At 42.6% G+C, this 17,830-nt stretch overlaps 1 protein-coding gene across 1 annotated transcript; it reads left to right on the forward strand.

Annotated features, from left to right (window-relative positions):
- Nucleotides 1–288: 288 nt before the first annotated feature.
- On the forward strand, nucleotides 289–10,633 carry zmat2 (zinc finger, matrin-type 2). The gene is made up of 6 exons (XM_083788760.1): nucleotides 289–312; nucleotides 2,197–2,302; nucleotides 3,605–3,728; nucleotides 5,290–5,363; nucleotides 7,384–7,529; nucleotides 9,809–10,633. Exons 1-6 carry the CDS (start codon nucleotides 295–297, stop codon nucleotides 9,947–9,949), a joined length of 609 nt encoding a protein of 202 aa, XP_083644886.1. The 5' UTR covers nucleotides 289–294; the 3' UTR covers nucleotides 9,950–10,633.
- The last annotated feature ends 7,197 nt before the right edge of the window (nucleotides 10,634–17,830 follow it).

Genomic DNA, 17,830 nt, shown 5'->3' on the forward strand with positions numbered 1-17,830 from the left:
AAGAAAGAAAGAAAGAAAGAAAGAAAGAAATAACAAAAAAGGTCTATAAATTAACGTACGTATACATATGGGCAGAAAGATATGAAAGAAAATTCCAAAGATTATTCCATGCAACACTTTCAATGTTTCCAAGAAATATCTTTACATCATTTTTTTTGTTTATTCATCAGTTGCGTTCACACTTCATTCTGTAGAAACAAAGGGGTTAAATGTCTTTACGACAGTGGCGTTCCGTTTACTACCGAGTGCTTTGCTTTACGACAGCCGTATTCCGTTGTTAGAGGAAAAACAAAGATGGCGTCCGGCAGTGGGGTGAGAGTTTGTTTTGCTGTTTGTTTGTTTGATTATTTTGTGTCTCAATCGTCTCTCAGACCGCGTCGCTGCTTCATGTTTATTAGAATTAATTAAAAAATCAGACGAGTTGAGTTCGTCGTTTTAACGAAACGACACGTTTTAACGCGTATAAACACAATACTCACTGCCAGGCAGGCTAGCTAACACGTTAGCCGCTAACCATCAACACATACACATGCACTATTTCAAATCGAATTGTGTGCGCATGTTGTAGTTGTTCGTTCATTATGTAATAGACACTTCAATGTCAGTAGGCTAAGTGACATTTGTATGTTCAAATATACTTTGTATTTATTGTTATCATTGCGTGATTGAATGCTTGTTCAGTAACGGAGGTATCCTTCTCTCCAGCTTGTTTATAAGTTGTTGACAGTACATTTTGAATGTCATTGTGCCTTAACCCATTATAAAAAAGATGATACAAATGTCTTCTAAATCCTGACAGCTTTCTGAAAAACACATGTTTCTATGTCAGTGGTTCTCAGACTATATTTCATGTCATGGACCCCCCAAACATATATGTAATTGGCCACGAGCCCCCCATAAAAATATGTTCGTTCCAGGGACCCCCCCAGAAGCAAAGATATGAGCTACAAACATTCGCTCTGAAAGAATATATATTCAATGATTTGCGACACATTTTCATGATTTTTCAAAAAAAAATAGCAGACCTACAAGCTCGTAGCGCGGCACTCAAATCCTCTTGTACTTTCCTGTGCTCTTTTTATTTTCATTTATTTTCCAATAATAAAGGAATCAATCAATCAGGGGTTGCGAACCAAGATTCAAGATTGCTTTATTTGTCATTTGTTTAACATCTGCAAGCAGCTTTGGAAGATAAATAAACAAATAAAATATAAAATAATAAACAAAATCGTTCATGGAAATACTCTATCGATCTAAATGAATTCATCCTAAAAACTAGAATAATTCATGTCATGATAAAATGACGCATAACAACCAGCTAAAATCAGTATGAAAACTGAATGAAATCCATCCATGGAGTTCATCTCATCTATTTGTAATGCATATCAATGCATGGTTCATATGCATGCATACCTCCCCAAGTTCATATAGTGTGCACTAGGGCAGTGGTTCATGTGCATGCTTACCTCCCCAAGTTCATATAGTGTGCACTAGGGCAGTGGTTCATGTGCATGCATACCTCCCCAAGTTCATATAGTGTGCACTAGGGCAGTGGTTCATGTGCATGCTTACCTCCCCAAGTTCATATAGTGTGCACTAGGGCAGTGGTTCCCAAAGGTAACAAGACTACTCGCCCCGTTTCTGTTTTACTCCCAGAATTCTCCCCAGTGAGGGGTGGGAGAGGCTGGACAGCAGACGGCTGGACTTTGAATTTCTCTAACTATAAACTTTCATGACAGCAGAACAGCCTAAGTACAAATATAATTTATGAAAAGCTACTACAGTGAAGTCTGTTCACAGAAGTTGTTGTAGGGTATGTGGGGATTATCTGACGAGGTACCATTTGAGGGGGCAAAACCTTACATATACTAAATAATACTAAATTGTTTATAGGTTCAATATAAGTCAAATAATATAGCCTTTCCACAGGAGTATCTTTTTATATTTTTCCAAAAAGAATACAAACAGCCAATAGCATATTACAAGTTATCCCCCTCACTGAGGAAAATTCCGGGAGGAAAAACGGGCAAGCACCGGGGCGAGTAGTCCAGTATTCTTCCCAAACAGTGGGTCAAACAAGGACCCATTTGTGGGAGTCACGGACCAATTTGTATGGGTCACATACAGACTCGAGTGAAAATCCCAATTTTCTTTTCCTACATTTAAAAAAATCTATATTTTTTCCCCGCCTTCCAGTCCAGCACCAGTATGAGTAAGAATGACTTCAGGAGGAAGTGGGACGTGGATGAGTACGAGCAGCTGGCTCAGAAGAGACTCAACGAGGAGAGAGACCGGAAAGATGGTGAGTTAGTTGTCTAAAGGCTCATACATAGTCTTGATTTTCGTTGTTTATTTTACCACTGAACTACAACATGATGTCACGAGCCGCGGTGAAGAGCAAACCACCGCCACCGCTCAAGCCCTTCTCTCTGTTTTTACTCACCACCGCTCAACGTTATTTCAGCTCCGGTGGTCAGCTCACCACCGGAGCGGTGGTCACCTCACCACCGGAGCGGTGGTCACCTCATCACCGAAAAACCAGACTATGAATAGGCCTTTAGAAACAGTGATACACTGAATATTCGGCCGCAGAAAATATTCAGCGGAAAATGGCTAAAAAATGCATTTTCGGCCTATTGGGTTTCGGCCCGAATAGGCAGAAAATATATCACTGAATAGTGTATGCAATTAATGCATTCAGAAGAGTTGAATAAATCTTTTATCGACCCATAATAGTGATTATTATTTAAGTTGCCATAACCATTTATTTTGCCATAAATCAGGTAGCTTTAAGGTACGGCCATGACAGCAGTGGTAGGAAAAAAGATGTATAATATTAATCGTATTCGGAATTCGGTTTTCGGCCAACTGTTTCCTATATTTCGGTGCATCCCTATTTAGAAACGTGAGACAGGAAAGATGGTGTGTTAGTTGTCTTAGGCTGCGTTCAGACCTGAATGTATAAATGATAAAATATGTTATTCCAGGGACCCTCCCTGTAGCAAAGATTTGAGTTAAAAACTCGCTCTGTAACATTATATATATAAGATTTCAGGCACATTTTCACGATTTTTCAAAAATAGCAGACCTACAAGTTAATAGCGCGTCACTCAGTGCCGTGCTATGAGCTTGTAGATCTGCTATTTTTCAATAGCTAAAAAAGCATAACATAATGCTTGAAACACCAAAAGGGGTTCCCAGATGAGTTGATTGTGAAAGGAATGGTTAGTTGCAGCCAGTGTTGATTTTATCAACAACTTTTACATTTAGTTTTAGTCACAGTCTTGTGAATAACATTCCGTTTAGTGTTAGTAATGTGAAATGTTTTACTTCTAATTATAGTTGACTACATATTAGAAGATTTTAGTCAGCTAAATCTACAGTTGATTTAGTCTATCTTCTATTTTCCGTCAAATCTTTATTCCCGTTTTAGTCACGCTACTCTGGTTTTTATTTGTTGACAAACATCAGTATTTTTAGTCATAGTTTTAGTCCTCATAGCTTAGTGTTTATGTAGTTTTTTCCTGTGTTGAGGGATACTTCTGATCGTGTGTGTGTGTGTGTGTGTGTGTGTGTGTGTGTGTGTGTGTGTGTGGTGTGTCAGGCAAACCAGTGGTTCCAGTTAAGAGGGAGATGCTGCGTCACAGAGATTACAAGGTGGACCTGGAGTCTAAACTGGGGAAGACCATCGTCATCACCAAGACCACCCCACAGGCAGAGATGGGAGGGTAATACACACACACACACACACACACACACACACACACACACACACACACACACACACACACATACGTGCACAAGAAGAGTCTAGGGCTACGTGTCCAGGATGTGAAGAGTCTAGGACGTGTGGAGCGTTGTCCAGGGTGTTTTAGAGAAGGGAGAAGAGTCTATGACGTGTGGAGCGTTGTCCAGTGTGTTTTAGGGAAGGGAGAAGAGTCTAGGACGTGTGCAGCGTTGTCCAGTGTGTTTTAGAGAAGGGAGAAGAGTCTATGACGTGTGGAGCGTTGTCCAGTGTGTTTTAGGGAAGGGGGAAGAGTCTGGGACGTGTGGAGCGTTGTCCAGGGTGTTTTAGGGAAGGGGGAAGAGTCTGGGACGTGTGGAGCGTTGTCCAGTGTGTTTTAGGGAAGGGGGAAGAGTCTGGGACGTGTGGAGCGTTGTCCAGGGTGTTTTAGAGAAGGGAGAAGAGTCTGGGACGTGTGGAGCGTTGTCCAGGGTGTTTTAGAGAAGGGAGAAGAGTCTATGACGTGTGGAGCGTTGTCCAGTGTGTTTTAGGGAAGGGGGAAGAGTCTAGGACATGTGGAGCGTTGTCCAGGGTGTTTTAGGGAAGGGAGAAGAGTCTAGGACATGTGGAGCGTTGTCCAGGGTGTTTTAGGGAAGGGAGAAGAGTCTAGGACGTGTGGAGCGTTGTCCAGGGTGTTTTAGGGAAGGGAGAAGAGTCTAGGACGTGTGGAGCGTTGTCCAGGGTGTTTTAGAGAAGGGAGAAGAGTCTAGGACGTGTGGAGCGTTGTCCAGGGTGTCTTAGGGAAGGGAGAAGAGTCTAGGACGTGTGGAGCATTGTCCAGGGTGTTTTAGAGAAGGGAGAAGAGTCTAGGACGTGTGGAGCGTTGTCCAGGGTGTTTTAGGGAAGGGAGAAGAGTCTAGGACGTGTGGAGCGTTGTCCAGGGTGTTTTAGAGAAGGGAGAAGAGTCTGGGACGTGTGGAGCGTTGTCCAGTGTGTTTTAGGGAAGGGGGAAGAGTCTAGGACATGTGGAGCGTTGTCCAGGGTGTTTTAGGGAAGGGAGAAAAGTCTAGGACATGTGGAGCGTTGTCCAGGGTGTTTTAGAGAAGGGGGAAGAGTCTAGGACGTGTGGAGCGGTGTCCAGGGTGTTTTAGGGAAGGGAGGAGAGTCTAGGAAGTGTGGAGCGTTGTCCAGGGTGTTTTAAGGAAGGGGGAAGAGTCTGGGACGTGTGCAGCGTTGTCCAGGGTGTTTTAGAGAAGGGGGAAGAGTCTGGGACGTGTGGAGTGTTGTCCAGGGTGTTTTAAGGAAGGGGGAAGAGTCTAGGACGTGTGGAGCGTTGTCCAGGGTGTTTTAGGGAAGGGAGAAGAGTCTAGGACGTGTGGAGCGTTGTCCAGGGTGTTTTAGGGAAGGGAGAAGAGTCTAGGTCAGGACTAGTGTGTCATGGTTGGTTACCTTGTAGGTCATCTTCAGTGTCTTGTATTGGTTGTAGGTATTACTGTACTGAACCTCTCTCTCTCTCTCTCTCTCTCTCTCTCTCTCTCTCTCTCTCTCTGTGTGTGTGTGTGTAGGTATTACTGTAATGTGTGTGACTGTGTGGTGAAAGACTCCATCAACTTCCTGGACCACATCAATGGAAAGAAACGTGAGTACAGACAGACAGTATAATGTGTTGTCTCATTGTCGGCTGGTTGTGGTAATATTATTATTAATATTAAGGTGATGCAGATATTTCATTTTATGCATCAAAATGAGCACAAGTGTCAAACTAACAGCCATTTAGGCGAAAAAAGGTTCCTCCGTTCGCACCACCCGCCATCTTGGTGCGCCACAAGACCGCAGCACAAGACCCTCCTCCATGAGGCGTTGTACCCCGTTCATTTGCATTGGCCTCAATTTCCCAGAAGCCCTAGCAGCCCACAGCATGTGTTGATTCAGGTTTCGTCATCATAACATGAAGGTCTCGTCTCCAGCTCCGCGGCAAAGGCGGAGTTTATTTTTAATTATTAAAACACGGCAAATTAAACACTTTATCACAGCAGGGAAACTGTAAATTGACATACAAATAATTGGCATTGGAACATATGAATACAGGGCAGATAAAGTGATTAATTGTTTTTATAGTTCTTTGATAAATAAATAAAACTATAATATATGTCAGTAATGAATTTGCATATTATTTGTCACATCTGCCCTGTGCAATTCTTACCTGTGAAGCCTTCCCCCGTCCACACACCTGTGTCGGGCTAGATACAGCGCTGATACCCACGGCACATTTTGACTCGGTTTTAGTCACAGTCTTTTGACTCAAATTTAATTTAGTTCTAGTCGCATTTTAGTCAATTTACAATTTAGGCATTTAGCAGACGCTCTTAATCCAGAGCGACTTACAATAATCAAGAACAAAAGCATGGGAATACATCACACGAAAGCATTTATCGTAAAACATGCGTAAGCTAAGAAAGTAACAGTGGAATATCTATATTATGAGACTATACATATAAACTATATATATATACTACTATGCTATACATATGTACTATGGCGTGCTATGACTATATACAATGCAATTATAGTGCTGTCTACATAACATGCTATAAGTCTGTATCAGATGCTATCTAAGTCTACAGAAATGCTATCTAAGGCGTTAGTCATCTGAAATGTTCTGGTCTTGGTCGACTAAATGTCATCTGAAGGAAGCCACACAAAAATCTCTTTCACTCTTAACCCATTCTGACCTGAGATCAGATTCATACGAGGTTTCTGCCGGACACACACTGGTCTGATTAACCCATTCTGACCTGAGATCAGATTCTAAAAATGTCAGTCGCTCTTCGATTTTTCAAAAATAGCAGACCTACAAGCTCGTATCGCGCCACTCGGTGGCGCGATATGAGCTTGTAGATCTGCTATTTTTCAATAGTTAAAGCATAACATGATGCTAACACCAAAATGGGTGCCCGGTCAGAATGGGTTAAGCACCTGTGCACAAGATGCCACGATAAAGTACAACCTTGAACCTTGATCGTAAGATTTTAGTCAGCTAAAATCTACAATTTGATTTTGTCGACAAAAAAACGTATTTTGGCCCGGCCTTAATGCCGGGCAGTGTTTGTTTTCGTCGACTAAAACTAAGACGAAAAATGTTCGTCAACTTTCCACTGACTAAAACTACATGGAAATTAAATGAAAACTAAGCCATGATGACTAAGACTAAATATACTGACAATTTCGTCGACAAATAAAAACTAGACTAAAATGTTAGGAAGGGACTAGTGGACAAGAGATCCAGTATAAGTCATTTTAAACTTGGTTGCATGCTGAAAATAGCAGATCTACAAGCTCACAATGCGTCACAGCGCGAAGCTTGTAGATCGGCTATTTTCAGCAATTGTAGAATCTCATTACGACGGCATCAAGGCCCGCCAAAACACATTTTTAGTCGACTAAATCAACTGTATATTTAGTCGACTGAAATCTTATGACATTCAGTCGAGTAAAACTGGACTAACACTAAAACATTCCAGGTGACTAAAATATGACTAAAACAGAAATTTGCTGCCAAAAACAATAGTGCTTTGTGTGTGTGCGTTTGTTTTCCAGACCAGAGGAACCTGGGCATGTCCATGCGTGGTGATGACTGTGTGTGTGCGTTTGTTTTCCAGACCAGAGGAACCTGGGCATGTCCATGCGTGTGGAGCGCTCGTCTTTGGACCAGGTGAAGAGGAGGTTCGAGGCCAACAAGAGGAAGATGGAGGAGAAACAGAAGGAGTACGACTTTGAGGAGAGGATGAAGGAGCTGAGAGAGGAGGTACACAGCCGCACACACACCAGGGGGGCAGTCAGACACCAGGGGGGCAGTCAGACACCAGGGGGGCAGTCAGACACCAGGGGGGCAGTCAGACAGATATTTAACCAGGGGCAGTCAGACACCAGGGGGGCAGTCAGACACCAGGGGGGCCCCAGGGGGGCAGTCAGACACCAGGGGGGCAGTCAGACACCAGGGGGGCAGTCAGACAGATATTTAACCAGGGGCAGTCAGACACCAGGGTGGCAGTCAGACACCAGGGTGGCAGTCAGACATATTTAACCAGGGGGGCAGTCAGACAGATATTTAACCAGGGGGGCAGTCAGACAGATATTTAACCAGGGGCAGTCAGACACCAGGGGGGCAGTCAGACACCAGGGGGGCAGTCAGACATATTTAACCAGGGGGGCAGTCAGACATATTTAACCAGGGGGGCAGTCAGACAGATATTTAACCAGGGGGGCAGTCAGACAGATATTTAACCAGGGGGGCAGTCAGACAGATATTTAACCAGGGGGGGGCAGTCAGACAGATATTTAACCAGGGGGGCAGTCAGACAGATATTTAACCAGGGGGGCAGTCAGACAGATATTTAACCAAGGGGGCAGTCAGACAGATATTTAACCAGGGGGGCAGTCAGACAGATATTTAACCAAGGGGGCAGTCAGACAGATATTTAACCAGGGGGGCAGTCAGACAGATATTTAACCAGGGGGGCAGTCAGACAGATATTTAACCAGGGGGGCAGTCAGACAGATATTTAACCAGGGGGGCAGTCAGACAGATATTTAACCAAGGGGGCAGTCAGACAGATATTTAACCAGGGGGGCAGTCAGACAGATATTTTGTGAAGCCACTAAGGAAATCGGGACATCCTGAAAGTTCATATAATGGCCTGTTGTGGCGCTGTCATTGGGCCCAGAAAAACCCCATATCCCCATATTACCGTAATAAACATGGTCATGAATACTTTCTGCTTCCAGTCACTAGTTTAAAGTCTCATTTCTAATGTCATAATATTATTTTTGGAAAATTATGGTCCCATTAATTACATTTTTTTACCATAAAGTCGCGTATGTTCTGAGGGGCGTGGCTACCGTTACAGTCTATGAACGGGAGCCACCCCCGGTTCGAGTCAAAATAAAAACCAACTAAGAAGAAGGGGGGGGAAGTCCCGCCTCGTTGTCTGGGCCAGCCAATGACCAGCTGGGCCCAAACGGATCTAGAAAGATGGCGATTTACAATACAAGGACTGACTGGCTTCATCTTACGTCCATATCAGACCCGGCGAACGCTTTGTCCATATTTCTTTACAGTCTATGGCACACACACACACGCACGCACGCATGCACACACGCACACACACACACGCATGCAGACGCACACACGCAGTTGCACACGCACACACCACTGCATGGTCGCTGTGAGGCAGAAACCTTGTAATCTCTGTACAGTATTTAATCTTCGCCTTGTCATTGTTTTGTTTGTTTCTTCCCCCCCTTTTCTGCCCCAACGTTAGTTACTACACCAATTAATTCCTCCCCACGCTTGACGAGATCTAAAATCTTAAAACGTGGTGCCAAAATCGCGGTGCCAAAATCAGCAGCAATGCCTGATTTTATACTAGGCTGCATGCTGGAAATAGCCGATCTACAAGCTTGTGAGCTTGGACACAGTTGATCACCGTAATCAATTGATAATAAAATAATTAAATGTTAGACTCGTGTGTGTGTGTGTGTGTGTGTGTGTGTGTGTGTGTGTGTGTGTGTGTGTGTGTGTGTGTGTGTGTGTGTGTGTGTGTGTGTGTGTGTGTGTGTGTGTGTGTGTGTGTGTGTGTGTGTGTGTGTGTGTGTGTGTGTGTGTGTGTGTGTGTGTGTGTGTGTGTGTGTGTGTGTGTGTGTGTGTGTGTGTGTGTGTGTGTGTGTGTGTGTGTGTGTGTGTGTGTGTGTGTGTGTGTGTGTGTGCGTGCGTGCGTGCGTGCGTGCGTGCGTGCGCGCGTGCGCGCGTCACCAGACAGTGGCCTTGTGGTTAGAGTGTCTGCCCTGAAACTGGGAGGTTGGGGGTTCGATCCCCGGCCGGGTCATACCAAAGACTGTAAAAATGGAACCCAAAGCCTCGCTGCTTGTCACTCAGCATCAAAGGGTTGGATTGGGGGTCAAATCTACTAATCAAATGATCAGCTCACCGCTCCAAGAGATGGGTCAAATGCGGAGAACAAATTTCACTGCAGTAACGTGTGACAAATAGCATGCCTTTGACTTTGTGTGTGTGTGTGTGTGCAGGAGGAGAAGGCGAAGGCCTACAAGAAGGAGAAACAGAAGGAGAGGAAGAGGAGGGCGGAGGAGGATCTGGAGGAGGAAGACGACGAGATGACGGCCGTGATGGGCTTCTCTGGTTTCAGATCTAAAAACACCAACCACTGAACAGTGAACACACACACACACACACACACACACACACACACACACACCCCCTGTGCGAGTAGGTTGTTGTATTGTGTTGGTCTGAAGGCCTCACTCACACGTAAGACACACGTGTGTCCTGTGTCTTGGTTGGAAGACACAACCTGCAGCATGGCTGTCTTCTGCCCTCCCTCCCCATCCATGCAACAAGGTTGTGTCTTCGGCTGCAGTACTTAGTTTAGACGGTACTTAGTTTAAACAGTACTTAGTTTAAACAGTACTTAGTTTAGACAGTACTTAGTTTAAACAGTTTTTGGTTTAGACTAGTCTTTGGTTAGACCAATCCGTCATTAGTCCTACAACTACAACCTATCTCAAACCCTCACCCTGAACCCTAACCTCCCACGGGGCAGCACACTTAAACCTGACCTTAACCCGTGTCTAACCAATGACTAGTCTAAACTAATTATGTCTTCAAACCATGTGACTCCCATTGGAAAAGCATTGAGGCGGCCATGACTCACGGGACACAAGTGTGTCTTAGGTGTGAGTGAGGCCTGTGTGTGTTTTCCCTGATGCTCCTTTATTCCCACACGGTATTCCATAAACGACAACAGTCACATCCGTAGACCAGCAAAACAACATGAATACACTAGTATAGGGAGCGGTGGTTTTCAACCCGAAACCTGGAATATTATATTATTCTGTTGTTCTGGTCCACAACTCCATCTCGTATTGATGTTGGGGTCCAGCCGGGGACCCCCAGGGGTCCTTGAGGGAGTTCCATGGGGGTCCCCAGCTAAATGATAGTTAGGAACAAAATGGACCCTTAAGGGTCTGTAACTCTGAGAGTGTACAAATGGCTCACAGGTCCATTTGGTTCCTTTTGTACACTCTCAGAGTAAAATGAACATTGATTTTACAATATAAACTGGGGGTCCCAGAGATAGAAATGTCATTAAATGGGGGGGGGGGGGGGGGTCCGTATAGACTAATGCATGTCAAACTGGGGGTCCTTGAAATCTTTTCAAATGGGGGTCTGCAGGCTAATAAGTGTTAGTTTGGGGGTCCTTGACATGGAAAAAAGTTTTGGGAACTGCTGACATAGGAGAGATGGCATGCAAACCACCATGTTTATAAAATAATTTAACTCGTGCGAGGGTAAAATGAAACATTTCATAAGGGTCCAAATGGTTACCAACTCTTTATCATTCAGCTGAGGACCACCTGGAAACCCCCTCAAGGACCACTCGGCGGTCCCCGGACCACAGGTTTAAAAACCACTGCTTCTACACAGGGTACAGATGGGACCATTGAAAGGGTCCATTTGGTTCCAACTGTAGTCCTGAGTTTAAATGAACATTGGGGAGTTGAATGTTGTTGTGCATTTGCCTGTGAATAGCATATTCATAAACCATTCTCACCGTTTAAATCTTAGAGTAAATATTAATAGAGACGGCACCGGATTTCTCCTCCCGTCCACTTGCATTAACCCATTTTGGGCGGGAACCCCTTTTAGTGTTTTAAACATTATGTTACAATTTAGCTATTGAAAAATAGCAGATCTTGGCGCGCTATTTTGAGGTCAGGCCTAAATGCGTTAAGTTGGATTTCTCCTTCCAACCACTTGCATTAAGTTGCTCAAAAGCGCATGAGGCGATTTCACTCCTCCTTCCGTGTATAGGAACAGAGTGCATTCTGGGATGGATTGGGCCAAATCGTGAACACGCTGACGTGCAGTTGACTATCATTGCACGCGTTCACGTATGGAACGGCGTTCACGTGTCATGGGCCCGATAACGTGAACGTGTGCAATGATAGTCAGCGGACCGGCGCCGGCGCCGAGCTGCAATACAACATTCCATTTGGCCTCAGGGTTTCCTCTGGGTGCCGTCTCTATTAACCCATTCTGACCTGAGATCAGATTCTAAAAATGTCTTCTACATCCTGATAGTTTTCATTCTGACCTGAGATCAGATTCTAAAACATCGTCTTCTGTGTCAGTCGCTCTTCGATTTTTCTAAAAAATAGCAGACCTACAAGCTCGTATCGCGCCACTCGGTGGCGCGCTATGAGCTTGTAGATCTGCTATTTTTAAATAGCTAAAGCATAACATAATGCTAACACCAAAACGGGTTCCCGCGCAAAATGGGTTAATATATACTCTAAGGTCGCTATTAATATATACTCTAAGGTTGGAATGGGTTTGTCTGCCTGTAACATAAACGCGAGGGGTGGGGCGATATGGAGCCTGTAACATAAACGCGAGGGGTGGGGCGATATGGAGCCTGTAACATAAACGCGAGGGGTGGGGCGATATGGAGCCTGTAACATAAACGCGAGGGGTGGGGCGATATGGAGCCTGTAACATAAACGCGATATGCAGTATCACGGTCACCAGTGTTTTTTCATGTTTTGTATGGCAATCTTTCAAGTTACCGAACAGTTAACAAGTTACAACAAGTTAAGAAAAACTACAAGAAAAATGGAGTGCCGATTTGATTTCGATCATCTGCCGATGCGGATTTTCTTCCTGATCCGATATTTATATTTTATAGAACACATTTATGCCATATCACAATAATATAATATCCCAAATCACAGACGATATCCAGTCTAATATCATGATATGGATTATAATATTGATGACTTTTGGCTCCCGATCCGATTCCGATCAGTTGAGAAAGACGTGATCACTCGGTTCCGATCGGGACAATCCTAGTGATGAACCATTTGGACCGAAATACCTAATTATTTTTGGCGAACGAAACCTTCGTTCTACAGAAGTATAAATTAACCCATGCTGGGCGGGAGCCCCTTTTGCAGTTGGCATTATGTTATGCTTTAGCTATTGAAAAATAGCAGATCTACAAGCTTCATAGAAAAATCTAAGAACCACTGACTTAGAAACAGCTTTTTCAGAAAACTGTCAGGATGTATAGAAGACATTTGGGTCATAGAACGTCAATTCATCAATCGGCGTGCATTCACCATGACACCATATGTTATACGATGACCTCTCGCCTCCACGATATGTATCACCGTGTCGCCCAGTCCTCATAAACGCCCGCAAGTTTCAATCCGACACAACAACCGTATGTCCACGAGCAAGGCAGCAACAACCTCCACAGTATGAAGACCGGAGCATAGGATAAACAAAGTGACGCAATCCTTTCCGAGGTTTTCATGTTTTTTCTTTTTATAACCTTAAATATCCTTTTACTTTCCTCAAAAAGTGAAATCTTTATTCCGTTTTAGTTTTTATTTTATTTTAATTACAACTTTTCTGTAGATTGATGTCTTTGTGTTTGACTAGATTTCCTAGCGGTTTCCTCCAAAGGCACGTTTTGAAAATCTGCAGACCATATTTTGTATTGGTGAATAAAAATGTTATTTTAAACCAGTCTGTTTGGAAATCAGAGTGTGTTAATGCATACAGGACGCCGGGAACCCCTTTTGGTGTTATAAGCAGTATGTTATGCTTTAGCTATCGAAAAATAGCAGATCTACAAGCCCATAACGTGTCACCAAGTGCCGCGCTACAAGCTTGTAGATCTGTTATTTGGTTATTTTTTCAATCGTGAAATGTGACGCAAATCTCTGAATATATTCTCTTCAAAGCGAACATTTTTAACTCTGATCATTGCTTCTGCGGGGGTCCCTGGAACAACATATTTTCAGATGGGGGTCTGTCGTCAAATACGGGGGTCCTTGACATGAAAATGTTTGAGGACCACTGACACATAGAAACACAGAACCACTGACACATAGAAACACATAGAACCACTGACACATAGAAACACATAGAACCACTGACACATAGAAACACATAGAACCACTGACACATAGAAAGTTTAGAAACATGAGGTTTTTCTGAAAACTGGATTTAGAAGGAATTTGTAGAATCGTCCTCTGGTCTAAATGGGCTAATGCAAAACAGCCAGTTTATACTGTATGTGATAGAATATAACTAGTAGGCCTACATTTATACTGTATGTGATAGAATATAACTAGTAGGCCTACATTTATACTGTATGTGATAGAATATAACTAGTAGGCCTACATTTATACTGTATGTGTTAGAATATAACTAGTAGGCCTACATTTATACTGTATGTGATAGAATATAACTAGTAGGCCTACATTTATACTGTATGTGATAGAATATAACTAGTAGGCCTACATTTATACTGTATGTGATAGAATATAACTAGTAGGCCTACATTTATACTGTATGTGTTAGAATATAACTAGTAGGCCTACATTTATACTGTATGTGATAGAATATAACTAGTAGGCCTACATTTATACTGTATGTGATAGAATATAACTAGTAGGCCTACATTTATACTGTATGTGATAGAATATAACTAGTAGGCCTACATTTATACTGTATGTGATAGAATATAACTAGTAGGCCTACATTTATACTGTATGTGATAGAATATAACTAGTAGGCCTACATTTGCATAAATTATAGTGTGTTTACCCACTTAGGACAGGAATGCATCCGCCATCCGTGTTGCTTTAGTGCCCTAAAGGGTGTTGCTTTAGTGCCGTGGGGGCAGCGGTGGCCGGACGGTTTGCGGAGCGGTCCTGATATCGGAAGGTCGCTAGTTCGTATCCCCGGACCGGCACGTTAAAATTACCACTGCTGAAGTGCCCTTGAGCAAGGCATTGAACCGAAATGTTCTATGAGCAGGGCCTGGCTGCTGTATCTGATGCTTAGTCCAGTTACCCTGGGTAAACATAGTACCTTTCCTTTCCTTAGTCCAGTTACCCTGGGTAAACATAGTACCTTTCCTTTCCTTAGTCCAGTTACCCTGGGTAAACATAGTACCTTTCCTTTCCTTAGTCCAGTTACCCTGGGTAAACATAGTACCTTTCCTTTCCTTAGTCCAGTTACCCTGGGTAAACATAGTACCTTTCCTTTCCTTAGTCCAGTTACCCTGGGTAAACATAGTACCTTTCCTTTCCTTAGTCCAGTTACCCTGGGTAAACATAGTACCTTTCCTTTCCTTAGTCCAGTTACCCTGAGTAAACATAGTACCTTTCTTTTCCTTAGTCCAGTTACCCTGGGTAAACATAGTACCTTTCCTTTCCTTAGTCCAGTTACCCTGGGTAAACATAGTACCTTTCCTTTCCTTAGTCCAGTTACCCTGGGTAAACATAGTACCTTTCCTTTCCTTAGTCCAGTTACCCTGGGTAAACATAGTACCTTTCCTTTCCTTAGTCCAGTTACCCTGGGTAAACATAGTACCTTTCCTTTCCTTAGTCCAGTTACCCTGGGTAAACATAGTACCTTTCCTTTCCTTAGTCCAGTTACCCTGGGTAAACATAGTACCTTTCCTTTCCTTAGTCCAGTTACCCTGGGTAAACATAGTACCTTTCCTTTCCTTAGTCCAGTTACCCTGGGTAAACATAGTACCTTTCCTTTCCTTAGTCCAGTTACCCTGAGTAAACATAGTACCTTTCTTTTCCTTAGTCCAGTTACCCTGGGTAAACATAGTACCTTTCCTTTCCTTAGTCCAGTTACCCTGGGTAAACATAGTACCTTTCCTTTCCTTAGTCCAGTTACCATGGGTAAACATAGTACCTTTCCTTTCCTTAGTCCAGTTACCCTGGGTAAACATGGTACCTTTCCTTTCCTTAGTCCAGTTACCATGGGTAAACATAGTACCTTTCCTTTCCTTAGTCCAGTTACCCTGGGTAAACATAGTACCTTTCCTTTCCTTAGTCCAGTTACCCTGGGTAAACATGGTACCTTTCCTTTCCTTAGTCCAGTTACCCTGGGTAAACATAGTACCTTTCCTTTCCTTAGTCCAGTTACCCTGGGTAAACATAGTACCTTTCCTTTCCTTAGTCCAGTTACCCTGGGTAAACATAGTACCTTTCCTTTCCTTAGTCCAGTTACCCTGGGTAAACATAGTACCTTTCCTTTCCTTAGTCCAGTTACCCTGGGTAAACATAGTACCTTTCCTTTCCTTAGTCCAGTTACCCTGGGTAAACATAGTACCTTTCCTTTCCTTAGTCCAGTTACCCTGGGTAAACATAGTACCTTTCCTTTCCTTAGTCCAGTTACCCTGGGTAAACATAGTACCTTTCCTTTCCTTTCCCACACTTTATTGACTCGAGAGCTACTTTCCAAAATGATCAGCTCAGCAAGATCTACCCACCGAAAAAAAATAATATATACCATTGCTGAAAATAGTTTAAATATGTAGGCCTACATGAGGGGGCTTTGTAGTAGTTTAGCTATAAGACTAAACGCACTTGGAATGGGAAATGGAAGGGGGGATAAATGGAATAGGGTTAGGGGTTTTTTGTATTTAATTTGTAATGCTACCGAATACCGATGTTTTTGTGCACAGCAACACTCTTGAAAACAAAATATTGCATGGTGAGTTTGAACTGACAGGCCATCAAGTCACCTTAATGCAAGTGACGGAAGACAAATATTTTCTAAATGTATTATAATTAAATATTCTTTTGGGTGCATGTACGTGCACATCCTTTGTGATCTACTGGTAGATCTACCTTTTGGGCAGCCCTGCTTTAGTGTTTAACCATTTTTAACCATTAGTTTAACCTTTAGTTGTTGACAAATAGCAGATCTACGAACTCATAGATCTGCAAAAAAAATTGAAAGATCGTGAGAATGAATTTTCTTTCACAGTGAAAAGTATTTTTAATAATCATGTCTTTGCTTCTGTGGGGGTCCCTGGAACAAAATATTTTCAGATTGGCCAAATACAGATGATTCAGATGATCCTTGACGTGCTAAAGGTTGAGCACCACTGACAGAAACGGGTTATTTTTTCAGAAAACTGTTTAGAAGATATATGTTTTTAACGTGTATCAGGTCTGCAGTAACTAGTACATGCGGTGGTCCATGGAGACATGTAGAGGCTGTGGTCTGGTAGGACATCTAGTGGTTTACTAGAGGTATTGCATGGACGTTGAAATGTTCAGCTTTCTCCTTTGATTGATTGATTGAATAGTTTATTAGAAATGTAAAGAAACAAAGACAAAGGACAAACTTCAGGCATGAAGGCATTGAACCCCTACCATGAAATGTTCTATGAGCAGGGCCTGGCTGTAAACAAGTTCTTGATGTTAGTCCAATTACCCTGGGTAAACATAGTACCTTCCTTACCAGTGCAAACGGAGATGCTGCACCTTGCTTCTAGCTTCTTTTGTGGCTCGGTTGCTTACACAAAACTCCTGTGTACCAATTTATAATGTTTTAACATGAATGTGACTTTAACATGAACTGTGAACTACTTAATTATAAACTTTTTATCAACCTTTTAGAAATAAATTGTATTACTTGTAGTGGCAACAGTTACACCATTACATCACCTAATCAACAAGAGTTAGTTAGACTTAAATATATTAGCGCCCCTCACTTCACACGGGTGTGATTTTTGACTTACACAAACATTAAATTCCCATTGACAATGAATGGAGAACTTTACATCATAGTGAGCAAATCCAGTGCTAACTGCAGCCTCCTCCTCCAAACCTTAAATATTAGTATCATCAGAATATGATCAGGTTATCATCTGGTACACATACATTATTTTCCCACAGTTCAGCAGAATTGTTAATAAATAGACTGGAACAATACTATTGCCAATTACAGTTTTATTAAATGCTTCCACTGCTCAGTATACAGTATAAGGTGATTAAAAAGATGGCTTACAATACAGTACGTTATCAATGAATCATTACAATGCAGTCATTTATGAATGAATCATTTCAATACAGTCATTTTTTAATGAATCATTACAATACAGTAATTTATCAATGAATCATTACAATACAGTCATTATGAATGCATTATTACAATGCAGTCATTTATGAATGAATCATTACAATACAGTCATTTATGAATGAATC

The sequence above is a fragment of the Protomyctophum parallelum genome, assembly GCF_964188405.1.
Source record: "Protomyctophum parallelum genome assembly, chromosome: 1".
Lineage (NCBI taxonomy): Eukaryota > Metazoa > Chordata > Actinopteri > Myctophiformes > Myctophidae > Protomyctophum > Protomyctophum parallelum.

What these genes read in the sequence shown, in the direction of transcription:
- zmat2 (XM_083788760.1), top strand. An exon ending in GGAGAGAGACCGGAAAGATG is followed by an intron (nt 2,303 to 3,604) that starts GTGAGTTAGTTG and finishes GTGGTGTGTCAG; the next exon opens with GCAAACCAGTGGTTCCAGTT. An exon ending in TGAAGGAGCTGAGAGAGGAG is followed by an intron (nt 7,530 to 9,808) that starts GTACACAGCCGC and finishes GTGTGTGTGCAG; the next exon opens with GAGGAGAAGGCGAAGGCCTA.